The sequence below is a fragment of the Mastigoproctus giganteus genome, chromosome 4 (assembly GCF_048544385.1).
Source record: "Mastigoproctus giganteus isolate SK-2022 chromosome 4, ASM4854438v1, whole genome shotgun sequence".
Taxonomy (NCBI): domain Eukaryota; kingdom Metazoa; phylum Arthropoda; class Arachnida; order Uropygi; family Thelyphonidae; genus Mastigoproctus; species Mastigoproctus giganteus.
In genome coordinates, this window is record NC_143578.1 from 51,151,369 (window position 1) to 51,176,942 (window position 25,574).

The 25,574-nt window shown below is 37.9% G+C and overlaps 1 protein-coding gene across 1 annotated transcript; it reads right to left on the reverse strand.

Annotated features, from left to right (window-relative positions):
* Positions 1 to 782: 782 nt before the first annotated feature.
* LOC150086727 (uncharacterized) lies at positions 783 to 22,870 on the reverse strand. The gene is made up of 7 exons (XM_090371546.1): positions 22,687 to 22,870; positions 17,733 to 17,797; positions 8,605 to 8,673; positions 6,842 to 6,874; positions 2,631 to 2,765; positions 2,179 to 2,220; positions 783 to 932 (listed from the first exon to the last, which is right to left on the reverse strand). Exons 1-7 carry the CDS (start codon positions 22,739 to 22,741, stop codon positions 921 to 923), a joined length of 411 nt encoding a protein of 136 aa, XP_090227672.1. The 5' UTR covers positions 22,742 to 22,870; the 3' UTR covers positions 783 to 920.
* Positions 22,871 to 25,574: the final 2,704 nt, after the last annotated feature.

The window sequence follows — 25,574 nt, forward strand, 5'->3', positions numbered from 1 at the left end:
GTCGCATTACACACTGACAGCCAACTCCTCGTGCACTTGATGAGCTAAGCTCTGCGTTGGTGGAAGAATGGGATTTATTGCCACAGAATCTTATAGACACTCTTATATCGGGCATGGTTCACCGCTGTCAGGCTTGTTTAGCTGTTTTGATAATCCTTACAGAACCCCTATAAATGTCTCTTATACCTGTCCGAAGTTTCTTGCTGTCTCCTCATTTCATCGTTATTCTATGGTACACCATCATACCACATTTTGTCCTGCTTCATCGTAAGCTTCATGAGTTATACCTACCACGTTTTTTACATGTTCTGTTAATTTTGTCGAGCAGTGTAGATGTCATAGACATCTCTTATTCTAGAGATCTCGTGGGCAGTACAATTGGTATTATCACCAGCCTTTGTACACCGGAAGGAAAAGACCAGAGTTCGAATTTCGTTAATGACGCGTGGAGTTTTTATGGGTCGTTTTCATAACGTGGCAAAGTTAATCGGTCTCAGTCAAGTGTAGATAGTTTTTCATAGTTTTTCTCCCAGAAACTCGAGTTTTTTGTCAAACTAAACAGCACATCGACTAAAGAATACACACACACGATTTGCCGACATGTTATTTACGGATCAATATGGCTTAAGTTGCTGATGCACCTAAAAACCCAAACTTAAAATCCAACAATAACAACTTATTCTAAAAGTATATAACACTCCGAAAAATTTCAAGCAAGTTCGCTATAGGCTGGAAAGGTCAGGGTTTGTTGAGCAAGCTAATAAAGAACACCAGGACAATGATTAATTACAAATCTTTATTTATTTTAAGTCAATAACCAGTCTTGTTCTTTATTACTGTACGACAAAGATCTTTTATAAAATTCCGGGACTGCAGATAAACACCGGACGAAAACTGTTGCGGAAGATTGAAGACTCCTTCTACTGGCAAGTCTGAAATAAAACGGATGGTTAGATGATACAATATAACACAAATGGAATGAAACTTTCTAATTTAATGAGCAAAATATTTTTAAAACAATATTTCAAAATTTAAGGGGAAGAGATGTTTGTGTGGGCTTTACGGTGCAAGAGCAACATGGCTATAATGCGCCAGGGAAGAGATATTTTCACTCATCTTGTTTATAATAAGCCATACATTAAATATCAAGGCATTTAATATTAGGGACGTGCATTAGGGACGTATTTGCGGCTAGTAAACAGATGTAGAAAGAAGTAATCTACAGACGGCATGTTGCCTCTAAATAAAGGAACAAGCTTTTATCATACACTCACTGGAAACCTTTTGCAATTGGCGTCAACAGATAATTAAACGTATGCAATTTTAATTTATCACATGATATGATCACAAATTCTTTATACAGAAGCAACTTCTTTTTGTAAAAAGTCGAAAGATTCGAATGGAGTGGTGCCGCTAACGAAAAGACTGGACTGTGGAACAGTGGAAAAAGATCATTTGGTCTGACGAGTCTCCATTTATACTTTTTAGACCAATGGTAGGGTGAAATTGTGGTGAGAACCTCATGAAGTCATGCATCCAGACGCCCTCGTGTGCCACACTGAAGCGGCTGGAGATAGTATCATGGTTTGGGGGTATGTTGTATTGGCACAGACTGGTTCCACTCATACTGTTACAAGCTGGTGTTAACTCCAATTAATCTTTCTGTAGTATCTGACCAATTTCACCCTGCAATGCTTCATTTTTTAACATGATTGAGATAGATTGTATCAAGATGAAATATACTATCGACCGTCCAAAAATTGTATCTGAATGGTTCGAGGAACATTCCCAAGATTTCCGACATCTACCCTGATCGCCTAATTCTCCAGTTCTGAATCTAACTGAGAACGTCTGGGATATATTGGAAGGGTAGTTCGGCTTCGCAGTTCTCTTTCGAACACAATATAGCAGCTGACCAACATCCTGATAGAAAAATGGTCAAATCTGAAGCTAGATCCACAGATAACAGATAGAACCCATTTCATACGTGCACAGGCTGTAATTCGAGAAAACGTTGGCCCTACTAGATACTGAATAAAGGTTTCTAATTTTTTGGCCAGTAAGTGTATAATTAATATCTCAACATAAACTTGACCTACTTATTTGTGGTAACACTAATACGAACACTGAAAACTACAATCACTAATGAAAGTTTCAACTGTCCAAAGTAAGATTTACCTCTTTCAGTTTAGTGAATATACATCCCACAAGTCTTCCAGCCTGAAATAAATGAATTCAATAAATTATCATCTCCTTCAGTAAAATTATGATAATTTTAAATAATACTAAAAATAATATAAAATCGGGAACTGATATAAATTCAGTATAAGACAATAAATAACTATTTGTTAAATCTGTAATATTGAGAAATAAATTATATATATTTCGTAATATTACATCTCCTACATATCCTGTATATCCCCTATACAGGGCCGGATTTACATATAAGCTAAACAAGCTACAGCTTAGGGCCTCACATTACAAGGGGCCTCGGTCCACCTTAAAAAATCTTTTTTTAATATTTTTACAGGTGAACTGTAAGAGAGAATAGTCTAATATATGTTATAGCTTAGGCTCACAAAAAATTTAAATCGGGCCCTGCCCCTATATGACTGGAATCAATTACTTACTTCTTTTTGTTGCTGCGCGTCATTGCAGTGTTTAAGAGCTTCACCCAGATCGCTGTTCCGTTTTTTTTCTTTTTCCATATATTCTTCGTACTTGGCCTTGTCCACCACGAGCTGATTCTTTACTGGAGATGTAACCTGCAATAGCCAAGAACAATGGCTCAGAAAATCTCAATATTCAAGCATGTTTGATACCCAGCTTTAACTTAGTACATAGTAAATACGAAGTATGGTCAAAAATCTCGGAGATTAAACTAATATTTTACTGTTTCGCGTTCTGAATGTTTTCCTCAGTCGTTGCAAATTTCTGATCTTTTGAAGGGAGCTTTAAATAAACAGCAACATATGCTATATTGTTTAATAACAGAACACCACATATTTCAAAAATCTTTTTATTGTTGTTGTTGTTGGGTTTTAGGCACATCAGCAACATCGACCATATTGAACCGTTTATAATTTGTCTGTATGTAAATTGCGTGTATTCTGTGGTCGATTTGCTGTTTGCTGGACTAAAAACCCGAGTTTCCGGGAGAAAAAAACAATTTATCCTCCCCTGAGACCGATTAACTCAACCACGTTGTGAAAAAAAAAACCTATAAAAATTCCTTGCGTCATTCACGCGATTCGAATTCGAGGCTTTTCCACCCGGTGTGGAAAGGACGGTGATTATACCTACTGTTCTGCCCACCAGGGCACATTTTTATTGTTATAATATTTATTTAGAATCAATTTTTATAGAATTTTATTGAATTAGTCTGTGATCTGAGTTAGCATTCTAGGTAGGACAATGAAGTTTTTACGCACCCATATCTTCACCCCTAGTTGCTACATACTGTGCAGTACGACATGGTGCACTGTCATGATGAAAAGAAAAGAAAACCCCTCATACTGCTGGCACAGTGTAGAAAAAGTGGAAATGATCACATTGCATCGCATGCAGTCAGTTTCACGAACGACGACCAATGGTGCAAACCCAAACCACGAGAAGCAACCGTAGGCGGTGAGAGAACCTCAGCCAAATTTCACACTCGGGATGACACATTCTGGTAAATTACTTTTTCAAGGCATAAAATCAGAAAATCGTGTATTGTGATTCGTCACTCCACATTTCCAATGTTCCAGGGATCAATTACGATGGGTTGGGCACACGGCAAGTCGACTGGACGCTATGCACTGCGTACTGTGATGTTTGGTTTGTGCACTGCAGTGTTTGTGTATTAAGCTATGAGACGTCAGTATACTGTGTCTGTAACGACGTGTGTTCTTTATTGGTTTCTAAAACTATTTAAAAATATTTATTAAGGTCACCCAGAATGTGAATTCAACTAGCCATGTGTATTGTGTCTGTAAATTGCGTGTGTTCTCTGGTCGATTTTCCTGTTTTGCTGGACGAAAAACCGCAGTTTCTGGTGGAAAAACCTTGCTATCTATGCCTGAGACCGACTAACTGAGCCACGGAGTGAAAAAGTCCATTAAAGTTCCTCGCATCATCGACGGGATTCGAGCCTGGGCCGTTTGCACTCGGTGTAGGGAGGACGGTGACGATACTCTGTGCTATCCGCGCAGACATGTGAAGGTGTCTTGGTGGCACAGCAATGGTCTCATCCGGTCTTTGTTAAGGCGGAAGTCTGGAAGCAACTGCATCCAGATTCCAGCTCTCAAGGGCCGCAGCATGAATTCCATTGACCGATCATCTGGACAGTTTCGTGTACTCTGAGTGGCCACTTTACTAGCTACACCTACCTGATAGAAAGCGTGAGAGAGCAATCAGTTCTGTACTTCGAAGAGCCTATCCCACTTCATCCCATAGGTACTGAATTGGAGCGAGATCAGATGACCAAGAAGGCCTCCACACTAAGTTTAGTAAGAATTCAGTCTTGTTCTGGAAACTCTTCGGTGCAATTTTGGCGTTGTGACGTGGCACATTACCTGTTGAATTAATCCATTTGCAGATGAATGGACTGCAATGGAAGTATAGACTTATAGACTTGAATTTCAATCCTTATATCATTAAGTCATAAACCATCATTAAATCATTAAGTCATTAAATCATAAACAATTTTCAGATAACCTGTGGTACCGATATTTTTTTAGAACAATAAATAAAAAGCGCCAGATGGTAATGCAGCACATTTCATTTCGCAATGAGAAAACAGATACTGTCAAAGATGAAATATGTCAAGATCTACGACGACAGTGAAGAACTCATACTACATCGTAAGTTGTATGAATCGGATTTGGACATTCGCAAAACGATTGAAATATGTAGGACGATGTGTCAAGACAACGACGACGGTGACCCTGACGAGGCATGCAGTAATGACCTGCATGCCTTGTAACGCGACTGCGAAAAGAAGACCCCTTTCGAAACTTTTACAATCATCCAAACAGCGAGATAAAAGAGGATCTAAAGCTCGCCACGCTGAACCCACTTAGCGCAATTGCAACTTCTGCAACTTAATGAGAATAGCCAATGACAAGCAAAAGATTCTACTCATGCATGTAATTTGGAATCTGTTATCTCAAAATCGCGAACCGATTCAAATATTCTTGACTGGCCCAGCTAGTTGCGGAAAAACGTTTATGAATCGCTTCTTGATGGAAATATACAACCGCTTCAGTAATACAGACGGGTACTGTAACGCCTACATTACATGCACTTCAACTGGTAAAGCTGAAGAAGTTCCATTTCTGTGGTTACCAAAAGGTTTCTGCCATGGGTGGCAATGGTGAGCCCAAAGCCACCTAAGTGGTATGCCCCGAATCATAAACGTTTTTCCGTCGCAACCAGCTGGTTTATGCCAGCTCTGAGCACAACCAATATCAACTCCATGATCCCTTGCGCGATATCTCCTGACTCCCTTTTCTTTGTTATGAAACGGAAATGGCGTCAAATTAGGTCATTTCCGCGTCGAAAAATCGTGACAAATTGATTTTACCACCGTCCGAAATTTAGTAGATGCCTCTAAAGATGTTTACACATCAAAATAATATTCTCCGTGTTTTGTATCGTACTGTATTTATCCAAATTCTATCATATGCCACCTATATTTAGTTTCAAAGGGCCAGTCTTCTTACTGTAAAATCTCAACTGGAAACTGTACAAGGGTATAGTTTCCAGTTGAGAGTTTCCAGTCGGCAATAAATCTCAACTCATCACTTTGCTCTTGGAAATGAACACAATTTAATTGCAAATAAGGAAACTTTTGAAATCTTCCAAGAATTTGCAAAAGAAATCTTTAACAGACGACGCCACCTACCTGTTTGTAGTGTGGCACGACCACATAGGCCAAAGGAGCGTACATTTTGACAATGAATATGATCATTAATCATATTCAGCAGTCATTGAGCTCGAACTAGGATCAACTAAATCGTATGTGCCACTGCACTTCCGCTTTGATCACTACTCTATGGAAGGCCATATGACGGAGCGGCAGCAGACTGGTAGCGAGACTTTATGTAGTGGGCAGGGGCCGCATTTTCTTTTTGCACCTTATCCCTTAAAAGTCTTGACACAAACCTGGGTCCCAGTTCAAACCAACAAGAGCAGCTGCACACCAGGAGTATGTGGGACTTTACACATTAGCTGCCCTTAGACATATGGACAATCCCACCTCCCCAATTTACAACTTTCGATATACCCATAAAATATCAGAAAAATTGGGGGTGCCATCAGTGATTACAGAATCGTCTATCAATCCATTAGGTCATTTTTTTAGTATAAGTGACGAAACACTAAGGCATTGAGGCATCAGTATGTTATGTCTGAAAATTGCGTGTATTTTATGGTCAGCTTTTCTGTATGCGGGATGAAAATAAGTATACAGCCATCGCTGGAGACCGCTTAACTCCACCACGGTATTTAAAAGAAAAACATAAAAGTTCCTCCTATCGCTACAGAAATCGAGACCATAGCCACTGTGCTACTCCGCGAGGGTTCAAGATGAATGCAGCTGCGATTCAAAATAACTATTGTGGTGGTGCTCAAAAAAAAAATGTTTTTTTTTTTTTTTTTTTAATTTTAAAACCAAGCAATTATATTTAACTTTAACTAGTTGTTTCATTTTATTGAATACGTTGTAATTTTAGTTTTGACGTTTCTTTTAATAAAAATAAATAATAAATAAATGAATATTAAAAACTTAAAAAATAAAAATAAAATAAAATATAAAAATAAACAAATAAAGTTTTAAAGGGACATCATGAATACTTACTACACCTTCTTTCTGCAAATGTTCTCTGTACAACTGTAATTAGAGATTTTAAAAAAGTTAATTTGCTAAAAAGCATTCATTATGAAGTGAGCATTCATAAAAGCATTCATTATGGTTAGCAAGAACAAAACTAAATGATTTTTTCCGTTAATTTTATTTATACTTCGCGACAGCATAGTGAGTCAACGTTGAGCCCATGGAAGTATCCTATTTACTTAGTTCCAAATGTATTAATGCGCACAGAAGAATGATCTGGGGTGAAGGGTTCAGACCTGTTTGATCGGATAAACTATATAAATTTAATTTTGTATAGTGTGTGTAATAAGTGTATACATTGAGTGGACAGAAATCATGAGATATCTACCTAGTAACGGGCAGGTCCACCTTTCGCCCGAATAAGAGCAGTCACACGGCGAGGCCTCCACTAGTTCACAAAAGCGATCCACAGATATTTCCATCCATGCTTTCTGCACCACTGTCCATAATCCATCGCATTCCTGGGTGGAGGATCCAAAGCTCAAAAGGACCTTTCCACAGCATCCCAAAGATGCTCCACAGGGTTCATGTCCGCTGAGTGGAGAGGCCATTCCATGGTGGTAAAATCTGCGGAATGCTCTTCGAACCATGTTTTAGTCACCACAGCTCTGTGGTGATGCGCATTATCCTGCTGGAAGAGTCTATTGCCCTGTGAGTGCACGATGACCATGAAGGGATGCAGATGGTCTGCAAGGATGGACACGTAACCTGGACCGTTCAGAGATGCGTTTAGGCGTACCAGAGGTCCCAATGTGTGCCAGTTGAATACGCCCCAGAAGTGGCTCCCATAACCTATTACTGCTAATGATCGCCAGATGGTCTTGGTGGAGACGTTTCTGGCACCTTCCTCGTTGAAGTCGGCGGTGATTTATGTCACTGTCGCTCTCCGGTTGGCTGAAACAATGCGAGACGGACGTCGACGGCCACGTTCATCCACCACCTTTCTCTGCCCACAGCGCTGTCCATGGTGAGATGTTATTCCTGAATGAGGAAAGAGAGATGACACAGAGTATCATCTCTATTTCAAAGTCTGTTAACTCACTACGTTTATCCATACTGACATCGAACTACCGTCTAGCTGAATGCAGTGTACCTGCATTCAGGTAGACGGCATACCCGCCAAGCGGCGGGTTCGTCCACTAGCGAGAGGGGGTGACAGTGTCTCGTTGCCAATGAACCAGGTATCCTGTGGATTCTGTTCTTGCAGTGTAAGTTATCAAAGTAAACTCAGCAGTTCACTGTATACGTAATATGTTCGTGGTTCATGGTATGTTTTTATCTATGTGTGATAATTGAACTGTTTACTACTTTAATTACTATATAATTAGAAATTAAAGGAAAAAGTTGGTTTGTTAACTTTTTTCTTTATTTCAATTAAAAATTTAATGTTTTAAATTTTTAATTGGGAGTTTTTCATTAGATTATTAACCTATTTATAGTTTTAGAGTTTTGATAACAGCTATACTTTTTTTTCTACTTCCGTTTTACTGTATCCCATTTTCCAGAAAATCCATTTGTATATGTGTAAGAATAATTCAGTTTAATAGTTTGTATTTCATCTTTGCTGTAATTTTCTCATAACAATTCATTACTGTGTAATATCTAAACTTGTTGATCGCTCAGTCTTATATAGTAATGTAATTCAACCTTAAAGATGTCTGTTAAAATATTTATAATTAAATTTAATATGTAAACAATAAATTAGAAAACTTAGTAAATATACTTACTCTCTTTGTTACAGAAATTTCAGGTCCTGTTTTATTGTTTTTTTTATATGTCTCTTCGAAATCGGGTACCTTCAAGAACAAATGACGTTATTTATATAGTTTCTTTAATTGCCAATAGATGGAAGCACTAATTATTCTAACAAAAATAATGTAAACTTTAAAAATACAAAGAATAAAATAATATAGAATTACACATGGTCCCTCAGGAATAGGAATAAAAGTTGTGTGATTTGTGCTGTATAAGCATATATATGCGCTATAAACCGGCTTACATTTGTAAATGTGAATCTCATCTCTGGTTTAAACAAAAAAATCGAAGAAATATGTTGGCAAATATCATCGGACGAAGTTAGATGTTTTTAAGTGCATTTAGTTAATTACATATAGAACATCATATTATATAGAATTAAACTTTAACTACATATAGAATATTATTTTATAATAATTCATAAAAACAAGCATCATCAATGAAAATGAAATTAAATTATGATTAAATATCATACAGAAATTAAATTTCAGGTTCTGTTTTATTGTTTTTATTTATGTGTCTCTTCGAAATCGGGTACCATTAAGAAACAAATCGAGGGTTTAGTGTCAAACAACGTTAACTACAAAATCATTTTGTAGTCAACGTTTTTGTAATTAACCAAGAAAAAGTCATTTGACATTTTCTTAGTTTACCGGAAATGTACTTACAGCCCAAGCTAACTTGTAAAATACTAGAGAGATACAATTCTATAATATGATATGCATTGTTATTTGTATAAAGTTATCACAAAAAAAAAAAAAAAAAAAAAAAAAGCAACAATTTTGTAGCTAACGTTGCTTGACACTAAACCCTGGAATTGACGATTATTTAGATAGTTTCCGAAATGGCCACTAGGTGGAAGTACTATAATTCTAACAAAAAAATTGTAAACTTTAAAAATACAGAAAATAAAATGTAATATAAAATTAAAATAAAAAACATAATAATAATAATAATAATAAAATAATACAGAAAATATGAGACAAATATAACATAAAAAAAGAATGAAATTTTACGAAAATATTCAAAACAAACTGGAATGCAAAAACTTCAACTCAAAATGAAACACGAATAATTCGATTTTTAAACAAACTAGATATTTATTATCTTTTTTTTTTTTTTTCGCAGAAAAAGAAATTTGAAAAATTTCTCTTGACTAAACATCCTATATTGTATTACCGTAAGGTTCTTTTTCGTGTCTCAATGTTTTAAAATCATTCAAAATAAAATAAAAAGGATTTAAAATTTCCTTTTGAGCAATTTTATTTCTTTACCTTCATACCTCAGTTCGAATATTATTATTATTATTATTATTATTATTAGCCATATAGTGCAAGGAAGCCTAAGGCTTTTGCTGCACTGGCCAAAAAGTAAAAAAAATAAATAAATTTCTGAGTTACCCTGTGTGTGAGAGAGAGAGAGAGAGAGAGAGAGAGAGAGAGAGAGAGAGAGAGAGAACAAAAGTTAGAAGTAGAAGGAAATCACCAAGGAAGAGAAGAATGATGATATCCAGCTCAGGACCCTGGGTGTGCCAAGCCCATACTCACCAGATGTGAGCCCCTGAGGTTAAATATTAGAAAGAAGACGTATGCAGCACTCTGGAGCACTACACAAGAACTCACTGGTCTCCTAAGCCCTTATCTTATGATCCAATACATCCTTAAACGTGTTACATCAATTCCGTTGTACGCATCAACTATCTGGTCATCAAGCTGAGAACATCAACTTCTTAGGGGTAGAATACTGGCTCCTGAGATGGCTAAATAGGATTTCCGAGAAAATGTTTACCATTTCAAGAGCAACCTTTTATGCTAATCTAGACATCACACTTGGATGCATATCATCATTACTAGAAACATCTGAACTCTGGCAAAGTTATTAAAATTTTGATCACTCGCCCTCGGATGATGCGTCGGAGAATAAATGGAGAAGAACCAAGTCTCAGGTGTGACATGACTAAGTTAGACTCTCTGCGCAGATTCTTCCCAGCAAATACTCTCAAGTTCTTTAATAATTTAAGCATAGATCCAGAGAAACTATGTACAGATAAAATGTACAGGAATAAAATCTTTAGTAATGTGTACTGGCTGGTACAAAAATAATTAGAATACTAATTTAATAATTAATATAACAGTATTTAGTTTTATAAATTTTTAATAATCAATTATTAATCACTTAATAAATAATGTAATAACCACATGTTCTGTGTTTTATGACTTTCAAATATTGTAAATAAATTTATGTAAATATGCTTGTAAATATTGAAATAATGTAACCACACTCTCTAGCCATATGCTGTTAATGGGTGTCTCAAAAGAGAAATAAACAAATAATAATTATAAAACCATTCTGAAAGAAGTTCAGAATTTTAACCTTAAAATCCCGTTTAAATAAAAATACATTCATGGAAAAAGACTATGTATTATAGAGGGTTTGAATTAGTAAGGTTTTATTATAAATATGTGTCCGATTTTTACTAAGATTACTGTAAATACGAGAATGAGTGTGGATAAATTTCGTTCTATTCTCTTAAAAAAAACTGTTTAAATGTAGAAACTGTGTATGCTCAGATCCTACGGCGTTCAGGAATGTAGTAAAATCACCGTCCACAAAATATATCTAGAAATGTAAACGCAGAAGGCATTTCATACAATTTAATGAGCATTTGTATGGGCTGATGCATCGCGCCTTTTATCACATATACGTTTTGATAAATGTACCCCGTTTTAAACGTAGCTTTAGAATGATTTCAACGTCATATTTTTCCGCCAACGTGCTATCAATAACGATCAGAGATGAACAGCTACAGCAAGTAATAAAATCCCATACTATGATTCCAGTTTTTGACCAGGTATGCCGCTCCCTGATGTGGGGTGGAAATCGTAGGCCAGAAACCTTCCTCTTATTAATTGAAAATCGTGGGCCTAAAATAGGATATGTGGAAAACAATTTCTTGAACCATTTGGATGATTGTTATTTATTCAAACGTGTTAGAGAAAGTACAGAGGATTCTGATGCCCTCGACCTGGTTCTCTCCAAATATCCAAACCGCATCAAAAACTTCGCAGTGCAGGTAGCAAATATTGGATAATATTTGCAATGTAATAAAATAAGTGTTGTCCAAAGAGATTTCTGAGCGCAAAGGAAAAGGTGAGTGCTTCAGTTTCAAAAGAAGGAGACTATGGTTGACCGAAATCTTTCTTGGGTTCAATTAACTAGAGAGACAGCTATGAGCCGTTGGATATGAGTTCTTTATGGAAAATATTCAAAGGATTTATCATGGAAGCCATATATGTATTCATTCCAATGAAGCAGGTAGACATTATTTATTGATTGTACAAGACTGTCCCAAGCAACCTTTGGTAAACCCGCCATATATTGTATAGACAATATCATACAGAAAAGTCCAACAGATGTGGTAGAAAATTGAATAGGTTCCTTACAACGATATTTACAGTCGAAAGCCGTTCGAACCGCGAGAAAACAGTGACAAAAACTGAGACTGTTGTAAATTAAGTACAAATTCAAACTATTATATTAGAGCCACCCGTAATCTCTTAGATATACCCATATATATATTATGACTGTAAATTGCGTGTGTTCTCTGGTTTTGCCTGTTTTGCTGGACGAAAAAACCTTGCTATCTACGCCTGAGACCCACTAACTCAGCCACGGAGTGAAAAAAGCCCACTAAAGTTCCTCACGTCATAGACGGGATTCGAACCCCGGCCTTATCCACCCGGTGTCTGGAGGACGGTGACGATACCACTGTGCTACCGCGCAGACTGTAAATTAAATACAGTATTATAGTAATTTCGGAGAAGTCTGTTAGAAAAGCTCCTGAAGTCGAATGAAAGTAGGGCTCAAGAAATACCAACTCATCACCTTCGCTCACATGCAGTCTTTTCAGTATACATCCTGTTATACTAAAAACATCTGTGAGTGCATCATCCCATTGGGGATGTTAGGAAGGTCATCATGTTAGATCCTTGAATTGGAGCAGTGCTAAGAGATTTTAATCTACAAGGAAGGTGCGAAAGACATGATGAGCAACTATAGACCAGTGATTTTGATTTCAGTGGCTGGAAAGATCACGGAGTCTCTGATTAAGGGTATGACACAACACCCACCTCGATAGGAATGGTATCCTTAATATGATCACAGCATGGATTCTTGAAGCGGAAGCGTCATCTGACCAACATGGTTAATTTTCATGAAGTTGTAAAACAGGTGGATTAAAGAAACAACTTCGACGTTATTTATCTTGATTTCAGTAAAAGCATTTTTAAAAAAAGCATTTGACACACTTCCACATGAGGGAATATTACATAAATAGCAGCAATTGTGTCTGTAAATTGCTTGTGTTCTCTGGTCGATTTTCCTGTTTTGCTGGACGAAAAAACCCCAGTTTCTGAGAGAAAAAACCTTGCTATTTATGACTGAGACCGACTAACTCAGCCACAGAGTGAAAAAAGCCCATTAAAATTCCTCGCGTCATCGACGGAATTCGAACCCGGGCCTTTTCCACCCGGTGTAGGGAGGACGGTGACAATACCACTGTGCAACCCGATCAGGACAGTTTAAAAAAATAAATTTAAAGAAAATATATGATATTATTAGGGTCACCTGTAAATGATTGCATCTACCCCATATATTTATTTTGTCTGTAAATTGCATGTGTTCTCTAGTCGATTTGCTGTTTGCTGGACGAAAAAACCCCAGTTTCTGAGAGAAAAAACCTTGCTATCTACGCCTGAGACCCACGAACTCAGCCACGGGGTGAAAAAAGCCCATTAAAGTTCCTCGCGTCATCGACGGGAGTCGAACCCTGGCTTTTTCCACCTGGTGTAGGGAGGATGGTGACGATACCACTGTGCTACCCGCGCAGACAGACAACAACCACAGCTAACACGAGATCTATAATCAAAGGATCAAAGAATACCTGGACACCCTTAAGCAGAACCTCCTTGTACTTAGCAAGAGACTTCGCCGATACAGGGAGAGTTCTCGAAGGAAAATAGACAATTGGATATTTGACGAAAACCAGAAAGCCTTCTTCAGGAACATTGGACAAATCAAATTATTATTTTAGGGTTTCCCGTAATTAAATACATTAACCCGTATTCGTGTCTGTAAATTGCGTGTGTTCTCTGGTCGATTTGCCTGTTTTGCTGGACGAAAAAACCCCAGTTTCTGAGGGAAAAAACCTTGCTATCTACGCCTGAGACCGACTAACTCAGCCACGGAGTGAAAAAAGCCCACTAAAGTTCCTCCCGTCATCGACGGGATTCGAACCCGGGCCTTTTCCACCCGGTGTGGGGAGGACGGTGGCGGTACCACTGTGCTACCCACGCAGACAGGAACATTGGACAAGAGGAGAAGAAGGCAACGGACCCCCCCCCCCGACCAGAAGGCACACCAGGAATTCGGAGGCAACTTGTGGAATAGCGCTGTTAGCCATAAGGGTTGTGCCCACTGGATAGGGCTAAAAAAAAAATCAGGAGATCAAAAACCAAGGACATATAAAGACGACAGAATGGTAGATTCAGGAGATTCAAGTACAACTGTTAATCAGCAATTCCAACAACTGGTGAACCCCAGGGATAGATAACATCCGCAAATATTAGCACAAGAATTTTAGCTGTACACACTGAACAGTAGAGCAGTTCACCCAGATGATAAGGCACCCTGACACAACCCCAGAGTCTCTGCCTCAAGAAATCACCTATCTGAAGGTTAAGGATACAGACACCACAATCCTAGCAAAATACAGACCGATCACCTGTCTTCCAACAATGTACAAGATCCTGACCAGCTGCATTGCAAGAAGATATCAGACCACTTCGAAAGTCAGAACATCATGGCTGAGCAGTAGAAGGTATGTAAAATAAAGTGTAAAGTGTTCGATGTCTAACGGCCCCAGGGTTTCCCCCATCTCTGTGTTGTGTATCACAAAACTCTGTGAAGGCTAGAGGTTTAAAAAGTGTAATGTGTGTGTTAGCGTTCTGTAGTGTCGTGGTATGTTGTTCTTCTGATCATTTAGCCATTGGGCCCCTAGTGGGACCCCTGTTGCCCACACTTAGCCCTGAGGAGGCAGGTCAGGCAGTAGAGGGATCGCTTAAGTACTCTGGCAGGCCCTGCTACCTATTCGAAGATTTCAGTGGCAAGGGCCTAAAAAAAATAATAATAAAATAAAAATTGAAATTTAAAAAATAATAAATAATAATAAAGTAAATAAATAAAAATAAAAAATAAAATTTAATTTTTTTTAAAATATATAAATAAATAAAGTAAATAAAATTTTATTTATTTATATTTTATTTATATAAATAAAATATAAAATAAAATATAAATAAATTTTATTTAAATAAAATTTTATTTATTTATGGAACAAAAAATTAAAAAAGAATAAAAATAAATTTAAAAATAATAAATAAAGTAAAAAAATAAAATTTAAAAAAATAAAAATTAAATTTAAAAAATAAGTAAATAAAGTTAAAAAAAATAAATATGTGACAAGTTAGAGAAGGGATAGAGTCTGAAGGAGGGGGAGACAGTAGAAACATGGGGATGATAGGGAAGACAACCCCAATCTTGTGGGAGAAGCCCCACAGGAGAACAGGGGGGCTGGGGGATGGGACAGAAAACCGTCCCCCTCCCCTCTTCCCACTGGATGGGGATTAAAAGGGAACTGGGCTAGAGTGCCGTTCGAATTGCCAATGTCAACAGTCACTGTCAGCTAATGGATCCATTATTCCAAACAAGAAGTACATTCAGGAGGCTGGCTTTAGTGTTATTTTGCCTCCTCCGGGTGTTTCTTGGGTCTTCCTTGCCTTATCAATGGCCATTGTCTCAAGAGGTCCAGTTTAATTGCCTCTAATAGGACCAAATCACTGCAAGGAGCAATTGACCATTGATGCTGCAGTTATGACACCTGCAGGAAGCACTGAAACTTTTACTCGGCCTACATCGATTACCACAAGGCTTCAACTACGCACCCAATAGCTGGCTGATAGAGACACTGAATATCTATAAAGTCAATGTGCTACCGATGCCCTCTAGAGGCAACCGTGGCGAAATGGAGGACCACCAGCAAGGTCGAGAGCATCACAACCAGACCGATCGACATCAGAAGAGAAATCTTCTAGGGAGATTCCTCTTCTGATATCTTTGAATCCCCTGAGCCCACTGTGGTTCTGTTCGGCACTCAACTCGCTCTCCACCATGCTGAACAACGGCAAGTACGGATATACCCTTAAAGAAGGGTGGTGGGGAGAACTTGTATAACATCTCTCACTTGATATACATGGATGACCATCAGTTGAAAACCGGTGAAAATATTGAAGCCATGACAGAGGGAGAGACCTACAAATATCTGGGAATGATGCAGGTTCAACAGCTAGAACACAAGGAGCTCAAAGTCTGCCTGACAGAAAAACAACATCATAGATTGAGAAGCCTGCTATAAACAAAGCTGAATGACGGTAACATGGTCAGAGCTATAAACACCGAAGCAATCCCAGTACTAACATACACCTTTGGGATCATATATTGGACTAACACTGAACTGGAGGAGATCCTGAGCTCAACCAGAATATTGATGACCAAGAGCTGCTAACAACACCCAGGCAGTTGGCCATTGATAGACAGACCATAATCCGGAAAGAAGTGGGAGGGGTTTGACAGACCACTTGAACAACAGAAGAAGGCGATTAAAAACCTGAGGGATTACTTCCAGGAAAACAGAGCGCCAGTTTACCAAGCCATAAGGAAGATACATTAATGGCACATGCCGCTCAAGCTCAATAAGGACGCCCCACTCCATAGACAGAAGAAACAGGGACAGGAAGATGGCAGAAGGAGGCACTCCATAGCAAACACTACAGTGACCTCCATCAAGACCACATAGATAAGATGGCTTTGATCGCATGAAGAAAAGGATTCATGCTTGTCATCCAAGAACCACGTAATCAACACCAGAAACTACAGGAAATATATTGTCCAAGACCCTGGATTGACAGATGATCCATGTCAACCTCGCTCCACAAAGTCCAACACATCAGTGCTGTATTTAGGGTGATCACCCGGACGAGGTACACTCATAGGTAAGCTCATTCAGTTTTGCTTGTAGCAGGCTTCTCAGTTTATGACGGTGTTTTTCTGTCAGATCGGCCTTGAGCTCCTTGTATTCTAGCTGTTGAGCCTGCATCATTCCCAGATGTTTGTAGGTCTCTCCCTCTGTCATATCTTCAATCTTTTCAACGGGTTTCAGCTAATGGTCATCCATGTATATCAAGTGAGAGATGTTATACAAGTTGTCCCCACCACCCTTCTTCAGGGTATATCTGTACTTGCCGTTGTTCAGCATGGTTGACAGCGAGTTGAGTGCTAAACAGAACCACAATGGGCTCAGGGTATTCAAAGATATCAAAAGAGGAATCTTCCTGGAAGATTCTCCTTCTGATGTCAATTGGTCTGGTTAAGTACCAGGATAATTCATCAGAAACTAGTCCAAAAATAACAGTTAATCAAAGAAAGTGTATCTTATTACAAATACGAATCTCAGGACATGCTAGAGACCCCTACTCACAAATCATACTGGGACCGCGCCATAATAGTAAACAAGACGATCCCGCGCAACAGAACAGTCATAATCTTCATCTACAAGAAGGAAATGGCTATCAACGTAGTAGTGCCCAACACCAACAACCTCTAGAAAACCTACTAGGAAATGATCAGGAGTTACATAGCCCTAAGACAGGAAGTTAAAGAGCTTCCATATGAACCTAGCAGCAATAGGGCTCCCAGGGAACACTGTGATGGAGCTCCAGAAAGTTGCGATTCTGACATCTGTAGGATAAAGAGTTTCTTGACGAACAGCAATAATAATAGTAACCGCACACAACCAACACAATATTTATGGAATTAATATTTTTATTGGCTTAATAGTTCTTTACTTCATTTTCATTGTGCTAGATGCTTGGAAGAGTACTGAGAAATTTTCAATTTCTCGACCTAGAAAATTTCAGAAACACTTCTTTTAGAAATTCTAAAATTATATAGTACATGTGAATATAAAAATAAACGGATGGTAACTCACCCCCTTAAACATCTTCTCACGTATGCACTTCGTAATATTTTGATTCGACTTACGTTCTGTGGATTCTGAAAAAAAAAATATATATATATATAAATAATAAAATAACTATTGTTGGAATGAGAAGATAGATATAGAAAAAATAGATACATAGATAGATCAGAGATAGAAAAAATATTTTATTTTTTATTAAACATGAATAGTAAATACATTTTCCACATATAATAATCTATTTGCATTCTATATACGTACAATTAAGATAAAGTAACTTTGGAGAGAGAAGAGTTCCACTTGCCATTTCACCAGCTCTTCTTAAGGTCACATGTTGAATGTAATGGACTCTTCAGTGATGGTGTAGAGGTGACCCGCACTGTTCCAATCTCTTTTTATATGAATGAAAACTTCAGTTCTGTGATGGTGGGATACGAGCAGGATCTGCTCTGTAACTTCATCTGTAGACTCCACATGAGATCTTGTGCTGATGTGTCGAGACTTGTTGTAGTCAGGTTTTAGGCGCATCAGCAACGTAGACCGTATTGCATCGTATACAATTTGTATAATATGTCTGTAAATTGCGTGTGTTATGTGGTACATTTGCTATGTACTGTACGAAAAATCGTAGTTTTCGGAAGAAAAACCATGCTACCCTCCACTGAGACCGACGAACTCCGTCTCTTTGCGAAAATGATCCATAAAAATTCCTCGCGTCATTGACGGGATTCCAACTCGGGTTTTTTGCACCCTGCGTGGAAACGACGGTGATTTTACGAACTATGCATCCCTCGAGGGGTCAACAGGAGGCATGTTGTCCCTGCTTCATACGTGCTTCAAGTAGAAATTGTAAATGATGTCCTTCGCAGCAATGAATAAGAAGTACGTGGGGTATTTTGTCTGTTCGGAGTGAAGCGGGAACCAGTAGTCCTACCGAGTGTGGGCGTGGTTGCAGGCGAGCCTTGCAGCATCCAGCGCATACACAATCATCGTGTTGTTCAGAGGACAGCCAGGTACGTGCTTTCGAGGGTTCCTGGAATGGCGCAGAAAAGGCAGTAATTTTAGCACGTAATCCGAACCGGTGTAGCACAATTAGGATGTAATACAGAAATTTTTTTTATAGAAAAAATTGAAAGCTAGATGGATAGAGAGATATAGAGAAAGTAGACAGATCGAAACAAGACAGATATACACATACACAAACACAAACGCGTAAGACGGAGCTTTAATAATAGTACACCTGTATATATACAACTTGAAAATGATAAGACAAATTTTGTAAAATGCCAGGTAAATTCAAAACGAAAAGGTAATTTGCATAAAAATCACGATAACATATTAGGAGTTCTTGTGGACATTTTGCTACGGCTTGAGCAAGGTGAAACGAAACCCTGAGATATTCACGCTGGGTTGAGTTAGATGATTTCGGGAGAAAAGGTGGCACAGTTATCGTCCCATCGAACTACGGGTTGTTATCCATAAAAACTGGGCCGGCCACAGAATATTGTAGCCATTATACACTAACGCTTCTTGACCTTAGTTGCTTTTGTGAAAAAGCAGAAGAACAACAACAATTACCACACTACTGTTTGCATGATTCTTTGAGGTGGAGATACGATGCAATATGGCCTAACTTATTGATGCCTTAAAACCCTACAACAATAACTAGCATACGGTATACAGAAAGCTTAAAGAGGAGGAAGGAGATATTTATGAACGACAACCTGTGGTTTCTTGTCTGACTGCGCGGGTAGCACAGTAGTATCTTCACCATCCTCACCACACTGGGTGGAAAAGGCCCGAGTTCGAATCCCATCGATGACGCGAGAAACTTTAATGGGCTTTTTTCCCTCCGTGGCTGAGTTAATCGGTCTCAGACGTAGATAGCGAGGTTTCCCCCCCAGAAACCGGGGATTTTTCGTCCAGCAAAATAGGCAAATCGACCAGAGATCACAAGCAATTTACAGAATGATACCCATAGGTATATGTAAGAAATTACCGGGTTACCCTAATATAATAGTTTGGTTTTTTTAGTTTGTCTGTGTTTCCTTGACCAATATATATAAATGAGCCTGATCTTTGTGCATAAAGCCCTGTTTTTTCACCGTCTTTAAACACAAAGTTCTGTTTTATCACAATCTTTGAACACCAGGCTCTGATTTGACACAATCTACTAATTTTTTGGGAATATGAATCATATCTTTGGCTAGCAAGATAAAAGATAAGGTAACACCACATCGAAGCCTTCAGGGACAATAAAAATGATCCTGCTCTACAAATAAGTTTCAGTACACATGGATTTTAATTGGCACTTCTTTTATAAAAAAAAAATAATATTTCATTTGAATAACCGCCTTGTAGGCAAACACTCTGGGCTGGCCCTTGTAGATAGCGCAGTTGGTAGGATCGCCGTTCTCCCCACACCGAGCGGAAAAGACCTGAGTTCCGAGTCCCGTCGATAACATGAGGAATTTTTATGGGTATTTTTACAACGTGGCTGAGTTAGTCGGTCTCAAGCGAGGGTAGCATGGTTTTTACTCCCGGAAACTTTGCGAAAGGTTGCGAAAAGTTGCGCTCTAAACTGAAACCATTTTCATGTTATACGATTGTGAATTTCTTTATAGTTTCTTCTTGCACAAGAACTACAAACAATTTACTTATGCTGTTTCAACAAGTTACTTCAATGGTGATTAGATTAAAAAGTAAAAGAAATTCTTCAATCTTGTTACGATTATTTGATACGAAACCAAGGCAAGCCATCTCGTTAGCTGACAGTTAAATTTTCATTATTTTGAAAATATATTAAATGATGGTAAATACCATCAAACTAAAGCAGTTACATTATTGTGTTCTCTACAGACAAAATATCTAGGTCGGTGGATACTCTCCGTTATTTCCGAAGTTTGTTAAATTAAGACTTTAGCGAATGTATTTTTAAGAGCTTAAATTAAGAGTCTAAGAGTATGTTTTTCTGCACGACTGAAAAAAAGTTTTGGCTATATTCATGCTCTGAATAAGTTAACTGGTTTCAGAGAGAAGTCCTCTTCCACGAAATCAGGTTTTTCATCCCATATGACATCGTTTGCTTATAGATTAGACACAGCTGAAAGAAAATTTCTATTGTTTTTGTATTTCAATAAATCAACAGAAAATATGTGTAGTATACAATTATAATGTTCTAACCTATTAACTGAGCCATAGTGTCGAATAAGGTATTTTTATGAAAGTCGCTGATTTATAATGAACATAGCCAGCAGAAGCAAAATTAGTCACATTTGGTATTTAGGGCATATGATGTTGAACACGTCTATCTTCTAAGTATCTTATACTCTAATTTCGGTGTTACAGCATTGAAATTAGAGTATAAGGTTAACCTGTTTTCTCTATTTATGGTAATACCAGCTGTGAATGAAGAAGCAAGAGAGAGGAAATGTTAATGAGTGGCAAAAGAGAAGTGATAAAATTTACAGGTCTGAAGGACGTTCTGTTTAAAGAAATATCTGAATTTGCTGGTGTTTAAGAAAGGACAGGTTTTGAAAAAACCTGTAAAACGTAATAAATGTTTTGAAAAAATAGTGTGAGTTAAAATCAAACAGAAATCAGTAGCAGAATTGTGGGCGAAAACGTATGCTAAGTGATAGTGTTCGGTGACGAATATCGTGTCCATTAAACGAAAAATGATTTAAAACAAGACAAAAACTGCTACAAACAGTTAACCAAGGACCTCATCAACTGATTGCGGTAAGGACACTGCGAATAAAATTGATAACATGGATATCTGGAGTATGGTTCCCGAAAAAGACTAATATTAACAGCTGGTCATTAAAAATACCTAGCTAATATAGACTAAAAGGCATAAAAGCTGGTCTGTTGATTATTTGAAAGATCTGACGAATCCAAATTTTGCCCATACTCTAACAATGGGCATCGAGTTCACAGGAGAAACAATGAAGTATTTCATCTAGACTGTGAGCACGGTACAAGCTGGTCGAGGGGGGGGTGAGGATTTGGGGATGTTTTAACTATTATGATTATTGTTTCTGTAGTAGGGTTTTAGTAGCATCAGCGATTAAGGCCATGTTGCTCCGTGCATACTTGTACATAAATTGCTTGCGTTCTGTGGTCGAGTTTCTGTTTGCTGGACGTAAAACCCAAGTTTCCGGCAATAAAACCCTTGCTACCCTCGCCCGAGGTCAACTAACTCAGCCACGTTGTGATAAAGGCCCATAAAAATTGCCCACATCATTGATGGGACTCGAACTCAGGTCTTTTCCACTCGGTGTGGGGAGGAAAAGACCTGAGTTCGATGGCGATTCTACCAACTGTGCTTCCTACGAGGTCAACTATTATGAACTGAATACCGTACTAAGCCTGCTTGAAATACCAACTGTGAATGAATCAGAGCAGCTATACAATTATTCTGGGTGACCAGTTTGCCGAACATTTGAGGGACGCTCATGATTTTGTTACCCCTCTATTCCAGGATGATAACTGTCCAGTTCACAGGGCCTCTACTCTTTTAAACTGGGATGAGGTACGTAAGGGAATGGTAAAGCATTTAAATTGACCAGCCGAGAGTTAAATCCGATAGAGACGTTTGGGATCATCTTGAACGGAAAGTGGAAACTTAAGAACAGTATCCACGAAACCTGAATGAATTATGGGCTCAGTTGTTTTCAGAATGACCTAATAGGAATGTAAACTATTTAAGTGGGTGGGCCGAATTCCTACAAACCAGAAGTGGTTCTTGAGGAGTTACACATTATTAATTGAAACATTAAGCAGGTGATTATTTTATTTATTAATTGGTTTATTTTCCGGTCTCTGCATATACTGTAGTTGCACTGGTTATTCAACTGCTCATTTCTTGAATATCAACATATTACATCAAAAGTTACAATTTTAATGGGGAGAAATTTCAGGTTCAGGATAAAAAAAAAAGTATTTTTAAAAAAGTGAAACTTACTCATTGCACAGACAGCAGAAATCAACAGGAACAGTATCGACAACTTGACAAACATGACTGGAAGTTTAAAGAAGGAGATTACAAGCAAAAGACAGCCAAACTTCTCTAACTCCGTGTTTTACTTTTCTGAATTGCAACCTAGTTTGTAACTGTGTATATAATGGAGTGGCATGGTAGTGGTAGAGCGACTGGCATGGCTAATGAAGTGGTTTTCCTTGAACTGAGACCATACACATTACGGACAATCGTTAAATAAAGGGCGACGTCCGTCTGCGGCTCTTTGTGTTATGAAGAACTGCGGACAAAGAAAATCACTTAAAACAAACACGTCTATCTATGGAGTTCTACGCATCACGCCCTGTGTGCTGAAGTAATGTATAGAGTTGCTGTAACTGCCTCTTTTGTTGTTTCGTTCAGCATGTTTCCTCAGCTGGACTGTTTGCATTCCATCTAATTGTGTTTTGATTCAGATGTCCCTCTCTTTTGAAAAGCAGATCCGAATGAAAACACGCTGGATAAATAATCAAACCCGCACTTGCACTTTTTTCTGTGAATAATCATAGGAATCATATTAACAACGCATGCCAGAGAAAGAGAAAACATATGTTATTCATTTCTCATTTCCTGTAGATACAGTAATAATCAGAAAGCCCAAGGTTTTAAGGTAGTTTTGGGAAGGATTTCCTCAAGAAAACAATTCAGTTTCGTCTCTTTTGTTCACGTATTGTTCTGACTCTACCTGTCAGATTAAAATTCAAGCAGACGGTGTAATTAGAGAGAATAAAGTTACCTACATACACGAGGTCAAAAAAAATTTCACGGTCCTTTAGTGCTGAAAGAAATCTTCTCTTTATGAGAGGTTTAAAGTTATAATTACCTTAAATTATTCCATACAGATAAATCAGTTTAGTCCTTAGTTTCCATGCCTATAGTACATCATTTCCAGAAGAATGGTTCTAGAGTCCAGCCGATCTTTTGTCCCCTTCAGGCAATTGTGACTTCAGATTTCTTTCAGCTTTATTGGACTATGGACAGCGACGGAGATTATAAACATGTAGATTTTTCTATACTCAGCCGCGTATTTAAAAATGTACAGACAGATCCTGGAGAAAATATCCATATACAGACCTCCATAGACCAAATATTCATTCACAGGCTACTATGGATGGGAAAGTCTGCGGAAATTTTTCAAATGATGCTCCAAACTAGTTGGATTACAGTTAGTTCTAGGTGAGTTAATTAATTCAACAGAAAACGAGTTCCAGTGAAATTGCAGGAAGTTGAAGTTGACGTACGGTTTTTAGGAGCATCAGCAACTAAGCCATATTGCTCCGTGTATATTGGCTGTAAATTGCGTGTGTTCTCAGTCGATTTTCTGTTTCCTGGATGAAAAACTCGAGTTTCCCTTGTGAAAAGCCATGCTACCCTCTCCTGAGACCGAATACCTCAGCCACGTTGTGAAAAATGCCTGTAAAAATTCCTCACATCATCGACGGAATTCGAACTCAGGTCTTTTCTACCCGGTGTAGGTAAGACGGCGATCCTACCAACTGTGCTACCCACAAGGCCTTATTAGTAATAATTTACCGTAGTTTTAGTAAAGCTAATTGCTAACTGATTGGTATGAATCCATTTCTGTATTTGAATAAGGTAAAATTGAGAATCTGAATTCATTCTATTTAAGTCTTTCCCTATTGTATACAAAATTATAACAGCAGCATAAATTTCAATAAAGAATCTTTGAACAACACTAAATATATAATTTATAAAAATATTAAATAGTGTGTGGCCTGAGTGAGTTCTTTGCGGAAGAGCTCTTTTAATACCTATTTTATTACTGTTGTGATTATCATTATTAACAGAAATCTTGCGGTGATTCAAATAACTTACTAATAGTTTAAGAATACAGGCAGTTCTCGCTTTACGAATTCCCGGATTTACGAGTTTTTTCCCCAAGTATCAAGTACACAGTAAGTTGAGATTCCCAGAGAATGCAGTGCAGAAAGCAAGAGTCGAACAAATGAAATGAAAGTCAAAACGAATGAGAGCGTAAATGTGTGAGAAAAAGAACACAAACCATATATTCCCTCTCACTCCATCCGAAAATAAAATACAATTCTTAAATTGATTATCGATTATTACAAAATTATTTAGCTCCCTGCTAGAGTTTGATAAACTTCTGGCATTCCGCTCCCTGAATAACTCCTCATGTGTGAATGTAGAGGCAAAGTACTCATTCAGTTTGTCAGCTACCTGAAAAGGATCATCAACAATCGAGCCATCGATATCAAGTGAACCAATATGATTCATCCCCTTCCTTCTAGAGTTTACATAAGTAAAGAAGACTTTATTGTTTTTCTTTGCATCCTTTTCCAAAGATTTCTAGTAATCTGCCTTTGCTTACCTAACCTCCTTTGTCACATGATTACAGACTATTTTATATCTACAATCTGTGTCTCCTGATAATTTATAAGCGTCCCATGCGTTTTGCTTCTCTGCCACGAGTCTCATTAGTTAATCTGACATCCATTTATGAGTAAACCTTGAACAGCATTTCTTAGTTCGTATAAAAAGCCTTGTAACTTCCAAGATTAATTCATTGAATGCTTTCTAATTAGAATTTGCTGTTGGTAACATCATCAGTTAGCTCCACTGTATAGAATTTAAAAACAGTCTGAGACAATTGTAGTCACCTTTACGAAAGCAAAAACCCTTCCCTTTACGCCAAATGGTAGTTACATGTTTGAATAAATCCCACATCAGTACGCCGTGATCACTGCCAACTAGTGGTTCCTTTATCTGTGGATTCTTAATGCATGAATAATCACTGCTGATAATCAGATCAAGAGTATTACTCCCTCTGGTTTCCTCTCAAACATGCTGCTGTA

Bases quoted from the DNA above. Each gene is read 5' to 3' on its own strand.
- LOC150086727 (XM_090371546.1), bottom strand. From the start codon at position 22,741: ATGTTTGTCAAGTTGTCGATACTGTTCCTGTTGATTTCTGCTGTCTGT. The intron at 8,674-17,732 runs GTGAGTTACCAT...TTGTTCTTGAAG, and splicing joins GTGAGAAGATGTTTAAGGGG to GTACCCGATTTCGAAGAGAC. The intron at 6,875-8,604 runs GTAAGTATATTT...CTCTAATTACAG, and splicing joins AAATTTCTGTAACAAAGAGA to TTGTACAGAGAACATTTGCA.